Genomic DNA, 26,489 nt, shown 5'->3' on the forward strand with positions numbered 1-26,489 from the left:
TGAAAAATTAAATGTGACATAAATAATTCATTTATACGGAAAATTTCATTCATATGTGAAAGAGCCAATCGCATGTGAGCATTGTGACATTAATTTCACGTTAAATGTTTAGTTCACAAGTGAGAACCAACAGTTAAATGTGAAAAGGTTTGACAATGTGAAATTCACATGTGAAGAAATGAGAAAAAAAGCTAATCACATACTGTATGAGCATATGAACATGTAAATTTCACATGGTGAAAATTTCATTCATTGGTGAAAAAGCCTACTTCACACTGGACATTATTTTCTTTTCACAAGTTAAAATTTTAGTTTACATGTGAGATAGCTAATCACATGCATTAATTGCATTAAAGGCAAATTTAACTTTTTGTAAGGGTAAAGAGAGTTTACAACAGAAGCATAGATGTAAAGCAGGTAAGAATATACAATGTTTATGTGAAGGTAGACACGTAAAGTTAAAAATGACTTGAATTAGCTCTATAAGATATAACCACTTCCAATTTTGAAGTGAAAATATCCAACATTTTTGACAAAAAGGAAATTACATGTATATAGTTTAAATATAAGAACATTTTTGATGCCTTTTTAGTCTGAAATTGGTATTTTTTTAAGGAACACCAATCATACAACCCATGGCCACACCATGATATGTTCCAATGTGGATACTACTGAGAAAAATATTGTAATATTACATAAAGCTAAAGATATATTGAATCAAAACATACTACATATATATTGTACTGCTCTCTCATAGTCCCATACATTACCTACTGTGTAGAGGTATGAGGAAAACACATACAAAACGAACACTAATCCAATTTAGCTGCTACAGAAGAAAGCTACAAGAATTGTAAATCTTTTCAAATATTATGAACCAACCAACACACTATTTATTAACTTACATGCTTTAAAATGTTGTGATCTAGTTGATCATAAAACTGCACAGATGATGTACAAAGCACAACACAACGTGCTTCATCACTGTATTCAGAGGTTGAAATAAGAGAGTCGGTATGAACAAATATAAAGAATAGATGTATATCTATCAAACTTGTGAAATAGTTGTGACAAGGAATCAAGGATTTTTTGTTCACTTAATTAAGAAAATGTTGTGTTAATGTATAGACTACTAAAATACGAACTCTTGAATGACCAAACCTTCAGCCTTCACCTCTTTGGTCAATATATTTTTTGTTGCCGTTGTTTTTTTGCTCATTATTTGTATTTGCATGCGTACAATGACGACCTAAATAAACTGAACTGAACTGAAAAATATTTTTAAAATGTGCACACGTGATTTAAATATATAAACTATAGTGGGTTTTGTCCCGTCAGTGTGCTGATGTTGCAGGAGAGTCTACATAGAAGCCTGCAGGATCTACAGGCAAAGGTTTGCTGCTTGAACATAAGCAGCACACTGAGGTCCATTCTCCAAATCAAAAGCTTGGGTTCAAGAGCAGCGGTGAGATGGTGCTGAGCACAAGGGGAAAAATCGAGTCTGATAAATCTGTATTGAACAGTGTGTGAGGGATGTTAATACATATTAATGGTGACAGGAATATTTGCAAGTGAATACGCTGGCAAAGGGGATTAAACATAACTCTCCATAGAAGGGGAGGTATCATCACTCCCATTCTGGCGTGGGACTCGGCCGTATCAGATTCATCCCCATGCACATTGCCAGCAAACACTAAGCCCTTATCTCTCCACTGGGCCTCTCCGGAGAGTTTACAATTTCTCGCTTCGTTGGAGCCTGAGCTGAGCTTGTTACTGGCACAAAGGCTGAGAGGTGGCCTGGTTGAGAGCACAAAGCCGCCCTCACCTCTGGACGGACACATTTCCCTCAGATAACGGACGACTTGTTGGACAGCGACACTAGAGTGTCCCTATACATTAGTATGACAGCCACACAGCCCCCCCGCACAGTGGGACTCAGAGCAAAGTTAAAGTTCAAAAAAATACATGACACACCGGCAGTAACAGATCCTCATTAATGAGCTGCGTTAGAGGTGGCGGAGGGCCGTGAACTCAGCAGATGTGTTCAGGTCCCTGGGAGACACTCTACCATCCCGCCATGGGTGCCACAGAGACAACGTCCCATTTGCTACGCCGCTGATCGCATTTACTCCCCAAGGGATTAATGGTAAAAACACAGTCATGATTTTAGGGTAAATGTGTTTTTAAAGGTGCATTATGTAGTACTGTTTTACTTTGTTTATATTTGGCGGACCCTGCCACCTTTCTAGCTTCAACCAGTGTTCTGGGGACCTTATTCCCCTCTGAGAACAGCTTGTTTATTCAATTACGGAAATAATAAATATTTCTGAGTTTGTGTTGTTACTTTGTCAGTGTTGTAAATATTATCTTTCTGAGTTTCTTTTCCAAAACTACGTAAACCCCATTTAACCACACCAAAATCTATATTAAATCATTTTTAAACTTATCCTATTGGAACATTTTAACCCACTCTTTATTCATCTGTGATATGAAAACCACATGCACTGCTATAATCACCCGTACTGAAACAAAGCACGAAAACAAGGTAATCATTTTCTGGGGTGACCCTTTTGGCAGTTCAGACACTGCATCTGAAAAATACTTCACGGATACTTCACAGTTATGAACCGTAAATTAATCAACTCTGGATTAAAACATAAAGTAGTAAATTACAATTTCACTTCATCAGCGGTAAAGACGCCACATAGCCTGATTTTTAGTGATGCAAATTGATGCAATTTAAAATAAAACAGGCCCCTGAGCTTAATCAGCGAACGATTTTACAAGAAAAAGCAACAAATCCTGGCATTAAGATGTGCTTTTGGTTTCTAAACGTGGCTTGTTTCTAATAAAATATGCTTGTATTCCTCTGAGAATAAGCTGTGTTTACATTAACTTCAATGGCAAATGTGAAAATAGTGAATTATTCATGTGTAGGTCACCCCCAGAACATAAAGGTGCACTTCACAGTTTGTGTCCGATTCATAATAAATAAATCTTTTATTCAGAAGTTGAGCTTTTGGGAGAGTTTCTTTATGTTTAGGATCACTCAGACCACAGATAACGTCTACATATGAGGGAGTTTTGTTGAATAAAGGCTTGCATGTGGCCTTGATTTGCTACAGAGAGGATGAATGACAACGAGAAAATTAAAGTTATTTCACCCAATTTTATAAAAGAGGAGAATGCCAATATGGCTTCAGCAGGTTTTAAGTTGACAAGTAATATTGGATTGCTGCTTGTCTTACAGTAGGTCTCCCAGTCACAGCAATTTGAGCAGACATGTTGCTGAGACAGCTCTGGCATTGTTTTCTGGGACACAGTGAAATTCTATTTTCAGTTTTACTTGGTGCAGTAATTATCTGCATTGTTGGTGAGAATAAAGAAAATAAAGTGCATGAATATGTGCCGGTCAATTGGATTCTGTCAGTTCAAGCAGAATTGGGTACACAAGCGAGCAGCTTGCCAGCTTGTAATAACGATGGTGTTTTGCGTGGAACAATTTCCCCTCTAAAACAGCTCATCAACAGCAGAGAGAGTCTGTCACCCAGGGTACGGAGTGACAAGTCTTCTGCATCTCCGTCTGTTATTAACATGTCTCTTACGACAAGCTCAATTATCTGACACTGCCCGTAATTTCCATTCCTTTTTCTGGCACAATGTAAAGTTCCTCTCCTTCATTTTCAAAGCTGGTCGTTTTGGATCCGGCAAATACTGATATAAGACATGTGTGGGAGGAGGAAGTGAAAAACTGAGGGAAAAACATCTGCAAGTCAGAGCGAAGTTGCTGCAGGCTGGCTACAGCTGAGGCCTTGATCATTTCTGGTGGTTTAAAAAGCCTGAAGGGTAAACATTTTTATCACAATAATGCTGTTTGTTTATTTCTATTTGAGACTGACTGACACATGTAGAGTGAAGGAGTACTTTCTAAATTAAATATATCATGTGTGAGAGCTACTACGGATTTCATTCTCCCTGTATTGCTTTTGACAACAGCTGATTTCAAATGTGATCACGTGCTCAGAGATAATGAACATTTGAAAACATACATTTCTATGACAACTAAGCAAACTCCATCTGCTGATGAAAATCATTTGACCTGATGGATAATAGGGCTGCAACTAATGATTATTTTAATTGCTGATTAATCGAGAAAAATTTGAAAAATGTTGATCAGTGTTTCCCAAAGCCCAAGATGACGTCCTTAAATGTCTTGTTTTGCCCACAACCCAAATAATATTCAGTTTACTGTCATAGAGGAGTAAAGAAACCAGAAAAAAGTTACATTTTAGAAGCTGGAATCAGAAATTTGTCTAAATAGTTGGCGATTAATGTAATAGTTGATGAAGCTACTAAACCTCCATGTGCATATCGCTCTTACTCTTTTTAACTATAGATCAAGATCTGATGTCTGAGATCTGATGTCTGTCGAAAATCACTGAATTAACACTGAGATTGGAAATGCTCCACAAATGTGGAACAACTTGCAGAGAGTACAAAATCAGACGAATAGATCAGTTTTGCTTAATTTAGGACCCTTCTGACTGTCTGTGCAGCGTGAATGTAGGTATTTTCTTTGACTGTTAGTTGTGTGGTTGGTTTGTATTGTATGTGTATTATGTATGTATGTATACAGTATATGTGCTGTAAATGTATTTTATTATATGTAATGTGCTGAGGTGACCTTGAAAAAATAACTCGCTCTCGAGGCCTTCCCCATTTTAAATAAAGCATGATCAGTGCTGGAAAAGCAACTCAGTACACTTTTACGTCACGTTTACTCCACTCTTACACTGTACTTAAGTTTGTGAGGTACAATTTTCAGGTACTTTTTACTTCTACTCCACCACAATTCAGAGGCAAATATTGTTGTTTAGTTACTAGTTACTTTGCAGATTTAGTTTAACAATACAAAATATAATCAACAGATAAATTATGATGCAATATTATAGATTATGATAAAACCTTTATGATCCCAAAGGGACATTTAGAAGCTGCCCAGTAGATAAACAAGATACAGTAAACTACATTTACTAGCATCAACAGTGTATTATAATCTCATGATGTTACATATTATTACTATAAAGTAACTCTTACTTTTGAACCTGTACATATATTTTGATGCTAATACTTTCATACTTTTACTTAAAGGGGCTCAATTTAACAATTTGTTGCAATCTACATGTATTTATCACTTTCTTATTGGCCATATGTGAGCAGATTGTAATTAAACCTTCTCCATCTCTCTCCGTTGAATATACCAGCCTGTGGATGATTTGTTTAAGTTGTTTAATGCTGCTGGACTGCGGATCTTTGAAGGACTTGGGTCGGATTTTCTGCGACAGTCCAAAGGATGTGACTTTATGCATGTTCTCAAGTGCCTCTCTCCGCTAACAGAGAGCAGCAGAATGCTTAAAAAATGAAGTCTGCTAACAAGTACTTCTTCCACCTCTGTGAATGATTCATATTTTTAATAACATTTCAAATATTTGTTGAAAATGTTCACCAGAGGAGATTTCGGATGGATTTGTAATCAGAGAGCTGTGTGTGTGTGTGTGTGTGTGTGACGTCCGTGACCTCCTGACCTGTATGTAATGTAGCTACACTCGTGGAAAAGAAAGAAAATAGAAAATGAAGTTGAAGGTGCCTCCTATCAGCAGGTCTCGATGAACTAATTAATGTCGAAGCTTGTTCTTTTTCTGATTCACTTTAATGAACCATTCAAACAGCTTCACAGAACGGCCTGATGATTATTTTCAGACTGTACAACCTTGCAATCATTTTGAATAACTCGACTAAAATAGAGGATAAATGCCATTCAAACGACTCACCTCATATTCTTCATACTTTGACACAGAGAGATTGTGGGTAGACACCTTTCACAACCTTTTATCTTCAAGATTTTTTTTCTTTCGGGCAGGTATGGTTCTCGATCTGAAAAGTTTAAGTCAGAATCATCACCGGCGATTGGGAGCTATTTTGGAAACATTATGTTTTAGTGTGCACCCCAAAGGCCCGTTGGAGGTTACCCGACTGCTTCAAATCTTAAAGCCAGACTGCCTCCACTCGTCTACAGAGGGACGTGTGATAAAAAAAAAGAAAAAAAGTGAAAATGTTCCACCAAAGTGAAATATCGCTCTAAGTGGGAGTGTCTGGGTTGCTGTGGGGGAACGTTAGAGGAAGTGGTAATGATGACAGCTCTAACTCAGTGCAGGTGCAGTAAAGCATGGCAGGTTGGTCAATTGCCCAGAACCCATTACTTCTCCCCCGAGACCAACCTTGTAATGTGCTAGGTAACTTCTGTAACGGATTGACCTATTGTCAACAGAGAAATCTCTTAGGTTTTTACATAAAGACACAAGTGTTCCTCACAAGGTTACACAGGCAGGTTGAGTGCGCTGTTTGCAATCATGACATTTTATGCATGAAATTTGCTTCATTATTAAACACCTTTGTGCGGAGAGAACAATAGAGTATCATAGCAGAGCAACATATTCTGTCCGCGGTTCATGGTTGGTGTTGTTGGACAGGTTTAGTTTCGGCCTGTTGAGCTGCAGGAGACACTTTGCATTTTGCTCACAATGTAAAATTCATGATATTGTTTCTCTCTTTGTGAGTGCCTTTACAGGAGCTGCTCTAAACATTTGTGACATTGCCGCAGATGGGAATAGGATGACCTTGGGTGCCAGATACATCTCTGTTCCCGTGTCATCTTCAGACAGGCACTGTTTGACCACTATCTACCAGATGCATTCTATCCGACACTTGTAACAATAGTGTAAATGGGACGAAAATTGAGCTCACCTTAAAGGCGGACTTCAGTCCTCTTGAAGGCTGAAAGCCCTGGATGAGTCCAGTGCCCAGTGGCAGCTCAGAGTCCTTGTTTTGCTCCCTGAGACGTGTGTAATCAGAGAGAAAGTCCAGCACAGATTACAGTCTTCAATCAGTCAGGGAGGAAAATGATATGTACATCATTGTCTCTGCCGCACATCCCAGGCACTGTCAGCCTGCATGCATATTACCTGTGTCAAAGCTGCCAGGGACATGACGAGAGAAACTGAGAGCCATCACGGAGCCGCCACTCAGGGGGGTGTCGAGTCTCTGAGCGCAGCAGCCAGATTCAGTCTCCATGGGGACTCCACTCTGACCTCCGGGATGTTGTTGACACCATTTAATGTACATTTTCAGATACAAAACGTCTCCTTTCTTATCTGAAATCGTTTTTCAATGGGCTGAATAACACCGAAGGCCGGCTCTTGTCAACAAAAGACAATATTGAGCGCACACTCGCAGTTTTTTCCCCGAGTCCGAGGAAGTTGAAGCCGTCATCACGTTTGACCTTGAGGTGCAGAATAAAGACAGAGTTATTTCGTACAAACTATGCGACTGCTGTGAGGAACGGCTAAAAAAATTATCCCACCTAATCTTCTCATAGATCCCATCATCATCTTATGCAATTGTCTCTTTGCTAAAAACAGACGCACACTGAGCACGAGCACAAAGAACAACACAATGTGCCAAATTTGATGGAGGTGTCATATTCAATTCAGATTCAATTTTCACAGTTGAGCTGGACAAAAAAAAACATACATACAGCAGGAGAGAGACATTTTACAATAAAGATGGCAAAGAGTGATCAAATCTGAATCTCCTGAAATTGAACATGGAGTCAGACCATAATTTCCCTGAAACAAGAGTGTTTAATTTGAAGCATCTCTGCATGTAAAAGGATGATGGAAGATGATTTTCAGCCACACCGATACTCGCACACACCATACTTTTCTACCCAGTGCACATCTTTAGATTCAAACATCCACCCTGACACCGTAAATAATTGCCAAAAATGCATGAAAAACTGAAGCCGTTGCTCTCAGGTTTGCATAATAGCCCCCCTGTTCCACACCAGGTATCTGTTCACCTTGAGAAGCCCACATCTAAACGCAATGTCAACACCAGCACTTTCAAGCTCAACCATTCTGTTTGTCTCTGCTGGTCCTGCTGGGGCTCCGGAGGGAGGTCACCAAATTGTCTCTGGAGTAAAAAAAAAAAGGCGCTGACCTTCTGCTAAATTGGCCACATTCAGTAGACAGGGAATATCAGGTTATTGAGTTGATCCATGCTGCGTTTCCCTGCCCGGGGAAAATGATCTGCAGCTATTGTCTGCCTTCTGCAGTTGATCAAGGGCACGAATGTGTCAGGAATGTAGAAACACGGGACACTTTTGTATGTCGTTTCAAATGTCCTAATGGCTCGTGTGAGAAAAACAGCATTAGTAGCGCGCTGTAAACAAAATATTAAAGCAGGATGGTGAGTGCTTTTCACTTATGAAGAGTTCATATCTAAGAGGAAATTAAATAAAGGCTTTAAATTCTGCGAGATGCTTCACAGAGGATTGTAAATACATGCAGCTGCACAACCCCAACAATTCATTTCACTGTACTTTTCAAGTTGTTGATTCCTTGAGAAAAGCAAATAATAGTCACTTTGCCAAATTGCAGGCCTCGCCTTCAACAAATCGGTGAAAACAGTTCAAATTGGGCAGAGATGGAGAAGAAGCAGCCCTCTCGCTGAAGCATTTTGTATATTTGGGACGGTATAATGAAATAAGTCATTTCTGCCAACAGTTCACATTACCTCCCAACAGTTAAGAACCATAATCCCAATAGCGTTTTGAATTCTATCACACATACAGTTGGAAACATTATTGCATGATTACAGTGTTTCTCTCCCTCTGCATGGTTATTGTATTTATGCATTTTGCACATGAATCGGAGGAGAAGTTGAGCACCGCGTACAATTACACAGCTATTCAAACTGAGCTGAGAAGAACCGAAAGCTATTCGCCGCGATAAAAACAGACAAACAACTTGTGGTGTAAGCACCGGTTGAAACCATACCTGTCTGTCACAAGAACACAATGTTGATTATTGAAAAAGCTTTTCCTTTAACTCTCCAAAATTGTCCTCTCATGCAAAATTTGCTTCACATAATTTTCAAACTACATCAGTAACAATGAGGAACTGAGTGTGTGCAGAAAATACATGTTTGCCTCAATAATCAAAGCCGCAAGAGGCTTCCTTTGCATCCTTTAATTTAAAGCAACCTTTTCAGATTAAATACACAATATGTAATTTCTGTCATTAGTCATCTCTTAATCATAACAAAAGATCTTAAGCAGCGTGGGATCATGGGCGTTGTTTTTAGTGTTGAACAACCACCGTTGTTGATGAAGATCTATCTGATGTGACTCAGGAACAAATTATTAGGTTATGTTTTAAATTTTAATTTACGTTACCTTTAACCTGTTCGCCCACTTCCTTCCACACTCTCTAAGTCTCCCGAAAGTTATATAGACAGGCGATCAAATGAAACACACCGTTACCTTGAACAAAATTATGGGATTGAACATTGTTGGGAACATTTGGGATAATGTCAGTACACAACTCAGCAAAATACATAACAAAGGTTTAGTCGTTTTGAGATATTTAAAAGCAGAAATGTTAGATATTTTACCTTTAACTGGCCAGAAAATGTTGAAAACTCTGAGGTGCCCATATATTAACTCAGTATCATGGGGAAAGTGACAAAATTTAATGGGCACCAATTACTCAGCACAAGTTTAAAATGGAAAATTGTGTCCATGTGAGGCTTGCAGTGATATATAGGTTTCAAGATACCATGCTATAAAAATTATAGCCATGTACCTTTGCCTATATACAGTACTGAATTCTAGAGTTATTAGAAAACATATATATTTCAAGTTTATATCAACTTTCATGTCTGTCAGGAGGTAATATTTTGTGAAATTGTGTTTAATCACATAAACCCTCGTCTGCTATCATTCCTTTAAAGAAACATTATGTAGAAATTGGCATTTTGTGCAATTTGGGGGCCCCCCACAGTTACTGAGTGCAACACCACTGTTGTAAATACAAATCCCAGGGCTGTCGTACGTAACGCAGGTAATAACTACAAACTAAACTCATTACATCATCACAATGTTATGTGTTGAAAAGTTGTATGTTGAAGTAAACATGTATGTAACGCTGTGATCCTACCCTCTCACTGAAGTTACATAGTGCAGAAACAAGTGATAGGGGGGTGAAGTGGCTGAGACAGAGACACCATTCACCCTGTTACAAGACACTGAACCATCAACATGATTTTGAAGCTGTTAATTTAAGGTAAATAAGTTACATAATGTTGCTTTAAAGGTGCACTATGTAGTTTTGGGGAAGACATTTTAATCAGAGGAAAAATATCTTCATTGACTGATTTTTTATGCCTAAACAAACTAAATAAACAAACTCTTCATTTTCATGACTGAATAAACAAAATGACCTTAAAGGACAACACAAATTCATACTGTTATACTTTGTTTACAAATAAACAATATTAATTAGTACAATAATAAGCAAATATTAAAATTACTACATAGTGCACCTTATAATTGAATCCTATAGATCAAATTTCGTAACAGTTTCAGGAACTGAAAATGTCTTTCCCTAATCCGAACCACAGACTTGATACGAACCCTGAATTCTGGTGTGACAGTCCAACACGACCACCTTTCTGCGACTCCAGCGTGGTTCATAAATGTTGTGATGCATTCAGCCAAAGAAACGTGCTGCATGCACAAAAGATAGTTGTGCTGAGAGTCACGAAAACAATCTAAAATTCCTGTCTATGTACACACATCCTGTAAATAATATTTCGAGACAATTTCACAAACTGTGATATCATGGTTTAAGTACAATAACAGAAGAGCTGGAACAGTTTGTTGACAAAGTTGGCCCCCAATCCAGGTGGTCAGCTGAAATGACAAGTGTGTGGACAGTGTCACGCTTAACTGCCCCGCGATCTCTTTTCTTCCCTTTAACCTGCCGGGAAAGATCGTCCCCACTGATGGCAGCTTTTATCTGCAGTGGCCGGGAGAGCCGCACCTCTTCCTGTTACAAGGCAATGGCACTTTGTCAAGCAAGACAAAGTTATCCGAGCTCTGTCACCGGACACTCCCTGTTCCTCCATATATTTCTATCAATGTGATTTGCATCGTAAAAGCTGATCGCAGACCATACATAAGTATGGTCCATACATACATACGAGCATATATCCCCCACAAAACGGAAAAATATTCCAGAATATCAGACCTAAAAAAAAATATTTCAGATGTGCCACAACGGGAAAATCCATGATTCTCTCCTCAGATTGTCCCAGAGGTCTGTGTATCATAGATTTCATTCCTGCAGGGGAGCAAAGATTATTACAATATTCAGATTACCGAGCAGGGGAAATTAATTGGACTAATTAACATACAAGTAAATGATGATACCGTTAACACATTTCATTAACTCAAACTGTCATTCTATGTTCCTGGTGCACTTGGTATTGCATTACAATGAATTGGATTCATTAAATTATGCAAATGAAAGGAACGACAAAACGGACGAGTCCCTTTTTAACGTTACCGACCACATCTTTCTGACTCGTTTTCAGCAAATTGACTAAGACTCAAAAAGCATGTGCTCTTCTCTGATTTACCAGATAAAGCTTTTCATAGACTACCGTTTTAATTATGTTCACAGGCACTAAAACCAGGTAGGCTATAATACATTTTTAACTCCCTTACGCCGCTGTCCTGAGCCTGAGATTAAAGAAAAAATAGCAACAGTACCTAATTAGTAAAATGTCCCATTTAGTGTGAGAAGTACAGGGTGATGCAGCATGTGTGGGCTGCTAATATCAGGTTGGTATGTCAAAATATTAAGAAATTATTATTATTTCTGGTAAATGATAGTGACAGGAAACTGTGTGCACACTTTACGGTCTGAAACAGGATAGAGCAGCTTTTTTAAAAGGCTTTTCGGATAATTTGCTAAAAAATACATGAATCCAGGTCATGAAGTCAGAAGTCGGGTTTGTTCAAAGTCATGAGACAGCAGCCGAATATGTTCCTGACATTTCTGTGTGACATTAACTTGTGGTTAATTGAGGGTCCACACCTCCCGTTGGCCTCTGCCTTCATGTTAGCGCCGCTACATGGGGAAGGTCAAGGGGTCAAACATACCTCTTGTCCTGCTCCCTTGGCTGTAGTGACATCTACTGGACTACTAACCCAGAGTGTGAGCATGAAGGGGGGAGAATGAACCTCCTGGCTGGATGTCAAGTCTTTGAAAAGACACAAAACAAAAGGTTTCAAGTGTAAGGAGAAATTCAAACTTGACTTTAGTATGAAATTTCACGCTGCCCACTGGAAGCAGATGTTGATACATTAGCGGTGCGCTATGTAGTTTTTGGGGAGAAATTTTAATCAGAAAAGAAAATCTGAACGGACTGATTTTTCATGTTATAACAAATTAAATAAACTTCCTTTCTTTTCATGAATAAACTGAATAAACAAACTGACCTTAAAGGACAACATAATTTAATACTGTTTAACTGTGTTTATATTTGCAAGACCCTGCCACCTTTTTAGCTTCAGTGTTCCTTTGAGGAAAGCTTATTTATTAAGTTACGGAAATAATAAATAATATAGTGTGTATTACTACCTTACTAATATTGTGCATATTACCTTTCTCAGTTTCGGAATTTCTTCTCCAAAACTACATAGTGCCCCTTTAAAACAATCAAATAAAATAAAGCAAAAATGAAAGGTAATTCAAGTGTAACAGAAAGGTTTATATTGATGTTATATTGACATATTTATACAGAAGATTTCTGAGTGAGAATAAACCTTTGTGTGTTTAGTACATAATATTAAGATGTTCTTCGAATGTTTCAACAGCATCTTGGTTTCTGACTCAGAGGTTAAAGCATAATCAAATCAAATATGCCACCATAATTCACTGTTCAGTGTGTATGTGTGTATTTATCAATTCAATTCAGATAAAATATAAAACACATTATAACGTGAAACAGGGAAATGCGACATACAGTAAAAGAAAAGGTATCGACACACAAAGACAGAAACATTGTACATTTACTGACAATGAATATAAAGGACAGTCTGTTGGGAAGTATACAAAACATTTTTATACAAAAGGATTAACAACAACGTGATGAGAACAGTGCTGTTAGAAAAGAGTACCGCTTTCAGTAATGCACTGATTTTTCAACTGCGTGAGGAATTCAGCCAAACTGTTTCTATAACATGAAGGGGGGCTGTCCTTATTGTATTAAAAAAAAAAAAAAACTGACACGGTAGGATTCAACAAGCATAGGTAACATGGTGACAGCTTAATTCACCTCAGCTTTTGGTCCATCAAACAACATTTCTTCACAACACCCCACCATGGCCCGAGAAGCTACAGGGGTGATTTTACTCTACCTATATCACACAGTCACAAGTCACCCTGAGTTTGTAGTCAAATTTGGCAATTACCTCCAAAAAATGGCTTTTTCTTCTCTTCATATCACAATGCATGTTTGTTTGTTTTGAAGTCCTCCAAAAAAGACTTTTAAAAAAACACACACTTTAATTACATATAATGAAGCCATTTGAAATATTTTGGACTTCTAATATCACAAATGCATTTTCTGTGTAAAGCCCAATATAAATAGCTGTTCAGTCAAAATATTTAATAAGCAAATAACGTGTATCATATCAACAGTACATGTTCAAGAGGATTTACAATACAAAAAATTTGATTGTTTTGATTTTCACCTGCAAAATGTAGTAGGTGTGAGCAAAGTTTTTAAAGAAAATGGAGGAAGGAGGACTTCCTAATTTGCAAGTAGACCGACTGCACTGAAAAAAAATGCATAATAATTAAAAGACACAAACACAAAACATGAATAAATTTGCATGGACGTAAGCAATAACATTACTTCAGCTGGATAAAATTAGCTCTGTTGTGAGATTTAGTCTCTGCTTAAAGGAATATGGAACAAACCTTGCTAACCAAGGACATCATAAGAATATACCATCAAAAGAAAAAGGCGAGGAGAAAATTGCTCAACTTACCAATAATGTTGTGTGAAAAACACATAGAAAAAATAAGTAGATTCAAAGCAAAATGGCATCCTACTTTTCCAATGACATAATATTGTACAAAATAAGGCATTTCCTTGTGTGTTTACTGCAATGTCTCTTTCCATCTTTATCTTGTTTTAGTCTCCACTACTAGTTTCTCCTCAGTAAAAACTGAGCACGGACATGGACTGACTACTTCTGTGTTAAAATATATATATATTTATAATTTCAGCTTTTCTTCAAAACTTGGAATAAAAATGCAGGTAGGAGTATACAGTATGAGAGAGGTTGTAGAAGTTCATAAGTGGAGTGTAAATCACTCCATGACTTCGCTGGCCGCTACCGTGGTGACGAGCTGCAGAGGGATCTCTGCGTTGGCCAGGATGTCCTGGGCGTTGCTGGAACCCTGCTGGATGTTGGTGAGGATGAGGGTGGTCCCGCCTGCCGTGGTGATGATACTGTCTGAGGACCCCGCGGATTCCATCGAGGCCACCACAGCGCCGCCCGAGTTCACGCCTTTTTTGTTCTGATGAGTTTTAATGTGCTTCGCCAGGTGGTCGCTCCGCATGAAGCGCTTGGAACATTCTGGGCAGACAAACTTCTTCTCTCCTGCCAGAGAGAAAATACAGTTTGTGAGATAAAGAGTTCGATGCTGAATACGTTTAGAGATGGTCGAACATGCCATCTATCTGGAGGATACGTTTCATACTGTGGGAGAGGAGATGAGTCGAGCTGCATTGACTAGTCAATTACTTTGATAATCAATTAATCGTTTCTTTTTTCAAGCAAAAATGTCAATTATTTGCTGGTTGCAGCTTCTTAAACGTAAGGATTTTCTGCTATTCTTTGTCATTCACGAAGGTAAACAAAGAGTTTTGGGGGTTTGGACTGTTATTTGGACAAATTAAGCAATCTGAAGACGTCACTTTGGGCTCTAAAAGCATTTTACACAGTTTCTTCAAGATTAACCCTGAAAATAATTAGATTAGATAAATCGATAATGAACATAATTGTTAGTTGCGGCTCTAATGATAAGTCTAAGAAAGTGGCACACAGGTCCAATTCTCATGCATCATGGATAAAATTAAAGCAAATTTTAAATGCAATAACAAAACAATTAACAGATTGTTAATAAAATTAAAAATCTCATCAAATAGATTTTTGTTGTGTTTTGTTGCTGAATGCCTCAAGGCCGCTGTTAAATCACTGAATTTCAACCTGTCACTGACACAAACGACAAATAAATCAATGACAAACTGATACTATATGACTGATTACAATTCTCACCAATTAGAAACAGAAAATTATTGAATATCAACTTGTAACTGTGAATACTAACCATCTATATTTGAGTTTGAAGCTGACAGCGTAATGGAACGTTACTTTAGCCCGTACTGTCAGAGGCCTCACTCAGCCAATGACAGGCTTTATAAATTCAACAACAGTACGAGCAAGTGGTCGTATATCTTTCAAAGGTCTATCCTGGTAGTAAATGTCATCACACACTGTATATCATTATGTTCTGCTGGTATATAGGACTGGATTTTTCATGAGCTGCTACTTCACGCATTTCTGCTCCCTTCCATATGCTCTTGAGCTGTGTTTCTCCCCATGACAACAGATGGGATATTCTACAAAATTAAAAACAGATTAGGTGAGCTGATACGAGAGTGTTCAGATTCAAAGGAGAATCTTGGGATAAAAATAAAAACAGCTCAAATCTCATCTCATGCTTTTGTTATATAATCAGATGTGAACAGGTCCTGGAAATTAGAGTGCAGAACTAACTGTTTCAAGCCCGTTCTAAACTGGAAAAATACCACCAAGATTGTGAAATCTTGATATGTTTATCACTTCAATTCCTAACCTGACATTTTACATGTAAATCCAGAGGGGTTGCAAACGCTGTCCTTTCTTATGTGACTCACGCTTTGCAGGGCACAAATTAACACATTTTACTGATTTTCCTGATGTTTTCCTGATGTGCAAACACTGAGGGAGCAGAAAAAGGGCACCTGTGTGTGTTCTCCTGTGTCTCTGCAGCTCGTCGCTGCGTGTGAACCTCTTCCCACAGAACATCCAGCTGCAAACAAAAGGTCGCTCCCCTGAATGCCAGCGCAGGTGTGCTCGCAGGTGCGATGTCTTTCCATATACTTTCCCACAGCCTGCGATGTGGCAGATGTGCTGCTTCTTCTTCCCCGTGCTGGATCCTCTGTGGAGTACAGGTAGGGTGAGTTAGGGCCCTGATATGTGTATTTCCTATGCAGAGCCGTACAGACATAGAGAAAAGCATCGGCCAGGCTTACTCACCTCCCACCTGACTCTTTACAGTTGGGGCAAGTACAGGCCACTCTGCGCAGCCTCTTGCCCTCCTGACCCAACTGTTCGTCCTCGTCCACCAGCCTGACGCGAAGGTGAGACAGATCGCTCGTGTTCAGGGTGGAGTCGGTGCTCAGCTGCCAGTCTCCGGAGTCTGGCTCTTCCTTTATCCGAACGTCTGGAAACAATGTGTATGTTAATATCAACACAAAGCTCTGCTACACTTCCCAAAAAAGCCCGCACAGTGAGAGCTGCTTTATTATTGCCTGTGATTGACAGCATGGCAGCAAATTTCACAAGTTAAACTTCATATTAGCACAGTGATAAAATAATTGTTTGATAGGCTCAAAATTTATCAATGACAATTTTGATAATTAATTAAATGTACCCTGTGGACTTTCTGGCCCACATGAGTGGCAGAAAATGGATGGAAGGACTTTGCTACAGCCGAAAACTTCATCACAATGTTTTGATGGCTGTAATTACAGTAAAAGTCAACACAAAGTGGCTACAAGGAAACACACAAGATGTTCTTTTGAAACACTGAATGTAAAGAAACTGTTTAGCAATAGCAAGCTTTTGCTGCATACAGCTTCTTAAATATGAGGGATTTTCCCTATGTCATATATTAAAAAATTCAGAAAATTTGTGTTTCTCTCCTGCTGGAAAGGCAAACTATGGTCTCCCGTAGCCAGACCACGGCGCTGTGTCAGTGCTGGAGAAAGGTCTGGCTGCACCTTTTATCATTCTGCTATAGAAGAAAAATCCTCTTGGGCAGTGCAAAGCCGAGGATCCAGTGAAGGTGCCCCAAAATAGTGTTGAGGGGTGGAACATTTGCATATAGGGAGGCGAGCCCTGGCATTCAAATAAATAGCCAAATTTCTGCTGAAGTAGAGTCAACAGCTGCTAGCTTGTTAAGGTTTGAACCATTAGCAAACAGGTTAGGGTTAGGGTAACTTGCAATTTTCAGTATGTAGGTTGCTAGCTCGGATGCTGTTTGTTTTGTTTCCTGTAGCAATAAGTTTTTTGAATACAGTAACACGTAGCCAGCAATTGGCCTCCTGAAATAGGCTTATACCCACAATCTACATCCAGGAGTCACGCGAGACAGAATAAAGTTTGCAACATTTTCGCAGCAGACATTTGATGACAGTAGGAGCAGTACAGGTGTTAACGTTTTTAAAGAGCCTTCAGCAAGTCTTTGACAGTGTTAGGGTGAGCAAGCATGCACAATAGCAGGACTCTGAAACTGGAGCAGCTAAATGGATTTCAGCCATCAATTCATTTGATGATTTACACAAGTGCTTTTCCTTCTGTAACATGTCAAAATGTCACCAGCGAATAAGTCAGTTACGTCCCTACAACACTACAGATGAGTTTACAAACTGCTTTGAGCACCACAAACAGACTTCCATTCACTTTTATTGCATTAGTGTAACAAATGTAATAAAAAAAATCAAAGTGAATTTGACTATAAACACTAATTTCACTCTGTTATGAGTTATTCTAGCTGACCAGTCCTCTGCCCAGGTAAAATGTAGGAGGTACTATGCTGAAATTAGTGAGATCACCAAAATCAATTTACTAGGTCTAATTAACCAACCTAACAGGAGAGTCATGGAGATATCCAACACTGTCTCTAGTTGCCCACAGAGTCCTGAGAAGAGGTTTAATCTGGCAACCAAGTGAAAACGCCTGTGTGGGTTTTACCATGGGTACATACAGTATTGCTTAAGGATATGCAAATCATAATGTGATTATTTTCACAGATTTTGCAATTGATATAAGAGTCAAAATTTTAGTAGGAATGATAATTTTAGTATTTAATTTTCACTGAAAAAAGATTATTTGATTTTTGCTGAGACCTCTACTGAAGAAGGATGTTCTCTTACATCTAGAGAATATGATTTGTAGGCTGGAGCAGCACTGTTGCACCATTATCCTTATACAAATTGGAGCTCCTGATTTGGATATTGCACTTGACAATATTGAGATTTTAATCAACTGCACAGCTCCCTACAGTATACTCCGTAAAAAAGAGTTACTCTACCTGCGGGGTTGTCTTCGTCTCCTTCATTTTGGGCCGAGTTGACCGTCACTGTCTGCAGGTTGGGGATGTGCCCCGTGCTGATGCTCACTGGATTGGAGCCCAGGGACAGGGTCTGGACTGGAGCCAGGGTTATCTGCTGGGGTGGTGTCGTGGGCAGCTGGAGGTTCTGCAGGTTCTGCACCCCCTGCACCTGAAAGGTCTGCCACTGTATCTGACCTGACGGCGTGACAGTCTGGGCTTGGATGATGAAGGTTCCCGGGTTGATCAGCTGCACGTTCTGCAGACCCTGGCCGCTGGTCGCCACTGACTGCACCACCTGCCCGTTGGTGGTCTGAATGGGCACCTGCTGCAGCTGGATGATGGACTGAGCTGAGGACACCTGGATGCTCTGCTCCTGATTCTGCTGGATGAAGCCCTCCTGCAGACCAGAACTCGAGTCGGCTTGCTCTGTAGCCACTGATGACAGTGAAGTGTCTTGTGTCAGCAGACCTGATTCACTTGCTGGAATGTGTAGCTGAGAGGAAGACGTTGGCACATATATCTCAGGATTTGCATGTGAGTCATTTATTGTTAGCGTCTGTGAGAGGTGATTATCTGTCTTCGCCAGACCCTCTGAGCCGTCCATGGGCTGACTCGCCATAATGAGCTGGCCATCAGCAGTGACCCCCGTTGCTATAGTCTGAGCACCAGACAGGCCGAGGGAATCCAAGTCCACGCTGTTAATGGGAACAAAAGTGATGTTCCCAGGCAAACCCACAGGCACATTAGTAACAACCTGACCCTGGTTATTGAAGGTGGAGCTGCCGATAGAAACCCCATGTATCTGCTGGACATTACCAGTCTGTGATATGAGGTTCTGGTTGTTATTAAGGATGTTTGCAGTTGATGTCACACTGAGACTCTGGCTACCATCAGGCAAGATTTGAATCTGCCCCGTGGCATCCTGAGCCAGAGTCGCTCCCTCCACGCCGGACGTGGAGAAGCTCAGCTGTCCATCTGCTGTCTGAATCTGAGGAATTACTTGGTACTGAATGTTAGGCACTGAATTGGCAGAGGAGGCGTCCGTTCCTGATGTCACAAAGATTGGCTGACTCTGTAAGTTTTGGAGAGGAAGAACATACTGTCCGTTCGACGTTAATATTCCTTGACTTTGGATCTGTATCATTCCGGATTCATCCTTCACTGAGGTGGGGGTTAACACCTCCCATTTATCAGTCCCAGTGAGCTGTGTAGATGGATCTGATGTCTGAGAAAGGAAATGATTGAGAATAAAAAAAAACTGATTAGCCACCTGTTGTTAATGAATTAGCTTAATTAGCACAATCAGCATCAAAAACATGGAGAGACAGAGAGCAAAATCAGCTAAATTCTTTGAGTTTGTAGAGGCGAGAATTTTTTTCGCAGGTTGTGTTCCCATTATTAGTTAGTGGTAATCTATGGCTGTGTTTACTCCTGTAATGTGGTTACCTTGGACCTGAACAAACACAATAACGATCATTGTTGCCTGTATGTTAGTTCTAATCTTTAACGTTGACACTGATTCATTACAAATCACGACAAAATGAGCTAAAAGGCAAACACACCAGAGTTTTGACCGACTGTATCAAACAGATGCTGTGTGTAGACACAGAAAGTTCACAGTTTTTTTATATCGTCTACTCTACGTTGCTACAACAGCTGTAATGGAGTGTTAATTTACTATAAATACAAACTTAGCTGTCCTTGCAGCTGCTTTAAAGTGAATGCCTTGGAGTGCTGTTCCTTGCGTCACGCCTTTTGTCAGATTCTCAGCAGTGTTTTGGTCTCATTTGATTAAGATGGAAAAATTGAGCAATATTTATGCCTAGAGTTTAAATACATTGATTAAATATAACAGAATGTCTCTTGAAAATGAAAAACAAAGCAGAATAAGTGGAACAATATATTTTTTCTTCCTCCAGAGTCTAAATGTCACCAGGCTGCAATCTTACTCTTCCAGAATGAAATACAAGTAACAAGAGGTACAATATGGGCTGTTTTATGATTTTCATCATTAAAAGCAAACACCTTATGTATTAAACTGTTATGATGCAAAATGGTACAAGGATCCCAAGGTCCCTTAATTGACTAACTTCCTGTGCGATGTGTCACTCTGCCTGTGCTGCTGTGCTCTGATTATGAAAAATAATAACTACAGATCTGACATATTTGAAAATAATTTTTACCTCACAAAGAAATCTCTAGAAACATCTGGCAGGCCTCATTTAACCTGATAGTGAGCCAGTTTGGGCCCATGGGCACCACTTTGGACAAACCTAAAACATAAACCCACCAGTCTTCTGTTAAATAATCTCACAAAAGAACCAGTCAAACTACTTCTTGACCTACATTAACTTATCTTGAGATGTTAACAAGCTTCATTTTCTTTGATGCGCTTGTGGTTTACGGTTGATATGGCTGTTTTATTAGAGCGCAAAACAGATTAAGCTTGAAGCATTGGATCGAGCTGCTAACTGCATAAACTACATCAAATATGGAAGGTCTTGTGACACTGCGATTCCAGTGATAACTGTATTCGCATTTAATTTTTCACATATAAAAACCGCTAAATTTATCGACAGTAAATGTAGATACTGACCAGACAGATATGGGTGCCCTTACTGATTCTGTAACTGATTAAAACATCCCAATTGTAGCAATGAGATATCCTCCTGTTTCGATGCCAAAATGCACCAGCTCTAATTTCATGAAACCAAGTGCAACCTTTGCTACACTGCCACCATTTTGCTCAGCTGTGACTGAAGGCTTCACTTCTGCTGTAGCTGTGTCGGATCTAGCAGAGGTGCTGACTTACCACATCAGCTGCAGCACCTCTGTCCACCTCTGACGACGGTGAGCCAACCTTAGTGCAGGTGGTCGCTAGCAGGTCGAGGGGGGATGGCTGAGTGTCCTACCCACAACAGGCCAGTTTAGAAGGAAGAAAGTGGGTGGCCATTAGTCTGGGCCACATAGAAAAAGTGTGACTCATTGCCAAGTTTGGAGGTTTAAGGACGTTTTGTCCTGTATTGAGCCCCCCAGGCAGCATCCAGGATAACTCCCAGGTAATATTTAAATCTAGCTTGAATTTACAGTCTGTCACTTCAATCCTAGTTAAGGAGGCGGGATTTGTAAGCAGCCTGAGAGGTTCAAATCAGGGTACATACCCCCCTCCAAGTTTGAAATATGTGAACTTCAGTAAGCACCACTCAACGCTGCAACGACGTATAATCAAAGTTAAACTCCTACCTGATTGCCACTGGTCTCCTCCTGCTGCAGGAAGCCGCTCTGACTGCTGTCCACGTCCAGTGCAGCCATATCCTCTGGTTTCATCGGCTGTTCAGGCGCTGTGCAGTAAAAAACGTATAGCTGAGAGAGGGAACAGCCGAAGCTAGCGTTAGCTAAACAAACCTGATATTCACACAGATGACTAACATCTGTAACGTTACTGTAACGTCTGTAGACTAGCTAACGATAAGATCACAAGCACCGCTACCAAGTGCATTAAACACCACAAAGACAAAAACGGCGTAGCGGTGATTATTTTAAGCAGAGCTGACTACTTTTAACTCCCCAGCAAGCTAACCTAGTTAGCTAAGCTAACGAGCGCAGCGTTAGCTACTAGCGCTAACTCAGCCTGCGCTGATTAGCAATATCACCATCAAGCATCCCTGCTAGCCTGCTAGCGAGCTAATTTAGCCAGAGGATGCCTGTGGTAGCCTGCTAGCTTACGTGGGGGGAAAAGACAGATATTACATACCAGTCATTGGCGTGACTTGTCGTGAAACGGAGAGTCCTGATGGTCACAAGCCACCGGACATGTTCAGCACATTAAATTGATTGTACACGCGTAGAAATGGATGATAACTGTCAGAATTTTTTTATATTTTGATTGACGGGCGGTAGGTAACACAAAGGGTGGGGCCTCCAGTGTTGACTGGGAGTGTTTGCGTCACATACAGGAAATCCCGCCGTCCTTCATAAAGCTGATTGGTTATTCATTCTGCACACCGTGTTCTTATTTGTCAGGCGGCATGTCAATCATCCTTTGTTGGACTCTTTTCCTGTTTATTATGCCTCTTCAGTTGTACTGTGTTGGGGTTGATGTGCAGTGAGGACTGTAGTTATATTATTCACTTTCTATTACATTGTTGTTACTGGTGAGACAGCTGCTTGTATAATCAAGCTTGTTGCTTTGTGCAAAATAGCAAGTATAGGCTATATAAATAATAATATTAATAATAATAAATAATAAATAAGATAGACACAGAAGTGCATTCACATTGTTTGCCAAATACATTAAATTCATCTTCATGCCTTTAACTCATGCTAACTCAAGTCAAAGAGCATTTTGTGATCAACACCAGTCACATACGGACTTTTTCCGGGAAAAACAACTTTACTGGTCCCACAGGTCACACTACCTCCGGCATCATCAATAAACCTTGAACCCGATTCTTTAAACATCATTCCCATTTATAAAACATATTGCAATTTATATATGTTGGTAAAATACTCTTTTGAAAAGTGTGAGATATTGATAAATAAAATGTTGCACACAGCGACAAATGGTCCCAAAATGCTTATGACTTATAAGACAGCATTAACAGCGATACTCATCCTTATATTACTCCTCTCTGCAGGTGGGATTGAGGTGTTGTGATTGGACATTAAAACAAAACAAACGTCCTAGTTCCAGGCAGATAAATTATTTCACATTTAATGTACTAATCCACCTTTTTTTCTCCCTGTTCAGATACTCAATGCTCACTTTTTCCATAAGTTAATATCTGTCACCCTCACTGCGTAGTGCTTATTGTGAGCTTGTGAGTGATCTTACATACTGTAAAAATGATAACAATTCTTTTTATTTATTTTAATAAAATTAAAATAGGATTGTGATGATTTTGACATAAGAAAAAAATATTTACAGTAATGCTATAGGTTGAGTCATGGCAGATCAGATCAGGTAAATGAATACCTACTTTAAAGTTTACAAAGCAGATTTACTCTGCTTATGGCTCTGAGACATAAAATTGTGACTCTACCGTGAATTTGAATTCTACCATGATTCAATTCATCATGAGCGGTTGGCTCTCATGGGGTTTGTGCAAACTAATAGTGACACTTTCTCACTCGTGAATAAGAAAATGATCAACAGTTGAGTTTTAAGATGTCGATTGTGTTGATTACTTGGCGGAGAAAAAGAAAGACACAATCTGAGATTGTATTTGAGCAGATTTCTTCCCCTCCATCTGATTGTGCACAGTACAACATTGTGAAAGTGCATTGAAATGAGAGCCTGCATGCTATTGTACCTGCTCTGTGCCTGTGATGCTATCAGGAGCCCACTTCTGAGTATTATTTGTGGTGTGTCAGTTCCTCACAGTGCGCGACCGCAGTGAGGCTATTTCTCTCAACCTTCAATTCAAACTTGGCCCATTACAGCCAGACTACAAAAGCACTTTCCGTGCACTCAGGAGCTCACGGCAGTGAATGGTGGATATTTCCAATCACTCTGCTGTCAATCCAAGTGTCAGGTAAACACAGGCCAATGGAAACAGCTTTAGAAAAACCTTGCAGCTATGTCTGTCTTACTCCAGGAGTCCTTGGAAACGTATCAACAATTTCTACAAAGACCTCCAAGTTAAAGGGAAAAGTCAAATATCCTAAAAGCAGCACAAATGCAACACCCTGGCGGCCTACATGAGACATATAACTGCCATGGTGTCTGTCTTCAGACTTTTGAGTGTCGTCTCCAGCTCGAGCTGCAAACAAAGGACATGAGAATGTATTGGCAGGCCTTGAGAGGAATCTGTGAAGTTTGTGGAGTAATTACCCAGTGGGAGTTTCAGTAGATCTATAATGATCCAGTGTGATATGTATAACTGTAAATATGGGCATTAATGATCTTCTCACAGCATGTGCACTGTCTTCTAACTGGGGCTGTAATTATAATGTATAATAGGGAAACACATGCTCCATATATTCAAGAATGCTGAACATGCCCCTCCCCCAACATTTTGATATAAAAAGTATTTAAATGTGTGTGGTTTGTCCAAGTGGTGTTGCTGTGTCCAAGTAGAAGCTGTGTAGGTGCAATCAACACCAAAAATGTTTCTCTATTTCATTAGTTTCAAACGTATTCAAAAGTGGATTATTAGAATGTAATATCAATGTTACGTCACTGTCGATTGTGAAAGCTTTTGTGCATTGTTCTGAAAATGTTATGACTTTCCCCCTGCATCCTGGGAAAAATACGATTTGTCCCCCTCCGAATGTATCACTGGAAACACAACTGTGTTACTTCAATAATACTAATAAAAAAACATGCAATAGAGTTTTATAATTATCACCGGTCTTTATTTTCTCTGCACCAAATTACAGCGCACTCTTTATGTCAGCCAGTGGTTAGATGATGTTTGCTAGTGTGCCATTGTAAGATTAGCCAGTGTTTGAAGTAGCAAATGTAGCAATGCAATGCTAAGTTAAAGCTGGCAGGGTGTCAGTTGCAGGGCGTTCGTTAGCAGAGTTACAGCTACAGGTACTTTTGCCGTCACCCCTCTGGAATTTCTTGAAAATTTCACGCAGTTGTCCTTTCATATTATATTTTCGCCCCTGTTGCAATGTTATGCTAAATTCCTGTAAGAGTGTTAGCTAGCTAGCATATGGATCATTCCACACTATCCCACCTAGATTTTTGAAGTTTTCCCAGCTCATGTGATGGATTTTATTGAAAAAAATAAAATAAATCATGTTAAAACTTCTGTTAAATTAATGGGAACTTGCAAAACCCTAAAGCTGTACTCCAAATACCATTTACATTATGAGTTTTTGAAGTTTGGCTGTCGGAGCTAAATTTCACCACTTTGCGATTCTTTAAATGTGTACTTTATGCCTCACCAATTGCTTCCTTGAAAATTATTTATGACTTTTTAATGCAACAGCTATTTAAATGAATATATGTTGCTCAGGATTTCTTGGACGTTCAGTACAAATTTCAACCCAATCCAGTATAAAATAAGCCCTAGGTGAGTTGATATGGCATGACTCATACATTGTCTGCTTTAGCTCGCAAATAAATTAAACATTTTTTTTTCCATGTGTTGAATTTTACAGTATTTTAGACCGGCATCAAATGAGTTTTAAAATGTCATTTTTTTTCACAGAGGTGCCCCCAGTATATTTGTCCCCTCCAGTGTTGACTCCATGACTATGGCCCTGCTTCTTTTAGCTCTGTTCTGAGTAAATATGATACAAATATTATTGCATCCATTTTTAAACAAATCTTCTTCCAAAAGCCGCCTCGCCGTCCTCAAGGAGTGGACATTGTTGTCGTGGCACAGTGCAGAACTGTGAAGGATAAGAGGAGTAACTGAGTGAGTCCACAATGGCCCTGAGTGTTTCATATTAACATATTGACAGTTGTTTTCATGAAAGGCCAGTCCAAGAGAGAGTGACCCCACAGAGAGAAACTGCCCTGCTGGAGGCACCTCATGGGACACTGTAAATGGGACCTGAGAGAGAGAATTGAAACTGGTGCAGCATGGAGACATGTGAATGGAATATCAAATATGTGTTATAGACAACTCTGAAGCATCTGAGATGGGAACAATCATCCTGTTCTTTGTTTCAGGAACTGAGAATTAACTCTCAAAAGGCAATTGTTTTACCGTGGAAGTTCAGCATTTTTTAAACATACTATATATAGATGCACTTCCCATGTGCATTTAGTATCAAAATCAGCTTTAGTGACACATACTAGAAGTATAACTAAATTTTTCAGTTGCTCAACAACAAGACAAGTTAAACAAAGATAAACAAACAGAGCTTTTATGAACAGGTAAGAGGTGTGAAAACAAAAGTATAAATGAGAGTTAGACAGTAAACATGAAGTATTTTTGAATATAGAATAATGTGTTAACAGGTGTTGAGGTCTGGTTGGTGGTGTGCTTTACAAAAACATGGAATAGATATGATATAGGTCTTTAGATTCTCTAAGCACGGATGTGGATAAAGGGTGTCTGAGACACCTGTACAATCCAGTGTAACTGTTCTGCCATAAAGTCGATGTGAATGATGTCTTTAATGTTTTTTTCCACCCTGTCATGAATGAGTTAATTCAATTATATG

The 26,489-nt window shown here is 39.5% G+C and overlaps 1 protein-coding gene across 5 annotated transcripts; it reads right to left on the reverse strand.

The window, feature by feature from the left end:
* Positions 1–12,657: 12,657 nt before the first annotated feature.
* sp3a (sp3a transcription factor) lies at positions 12,658–22,274 on the reverse strand. Of its 5 annotated transcripts, none has more exons than XM_084361177.1 (7): positions 22,117–22,274; positions 21,606–21,703; positions 21,175–21,261; positions 18,342–19,587; positions 16,283–16,469; positions 15,988–16,184; positions 12,658–14,581 (listed from the first exon to the last, which is right to left on the reverse strand). In XM_084361177.1, exons 1-7 carry the CDS (start codon positions 22,121–22,123, stop codon positions 14,289–14,291), a joined length of 2,115 nt encoding a protein of 704 aa, XP_084217303.1. In that variant the 5' UTR covers positions 22,124–22,274; the 3' UTR covers positions 12,658–14,288. The 5 variants fall into 5 exon arrangements, with proteins under 5 accessions (XP_084217303.1, XP_084217302.1, XP_084217304.1 ...); XM_084361176.1 differs by having other exon boundaries at positions 21,175–21,270; XM_084361178.1 differs by having other exon boundaries at positions 21,175–21,270; positions 21,606–21,725.
* Between the last annotated feature and the right edge of the window lie 4,215 nt (positions 22,275–26,489).

This window comes from Pagrus pagrus, assembly GCF_965226575.1.
Source record: "Pagrus pagrus genome assembly, chromosome: 9".
Classification (NCBI taxonomy): Eukaryota; Metazoa; Chordata; class Actinopteri; order Spariformes; family Sparidae; genus Pagrus; species Pagrus pagrus.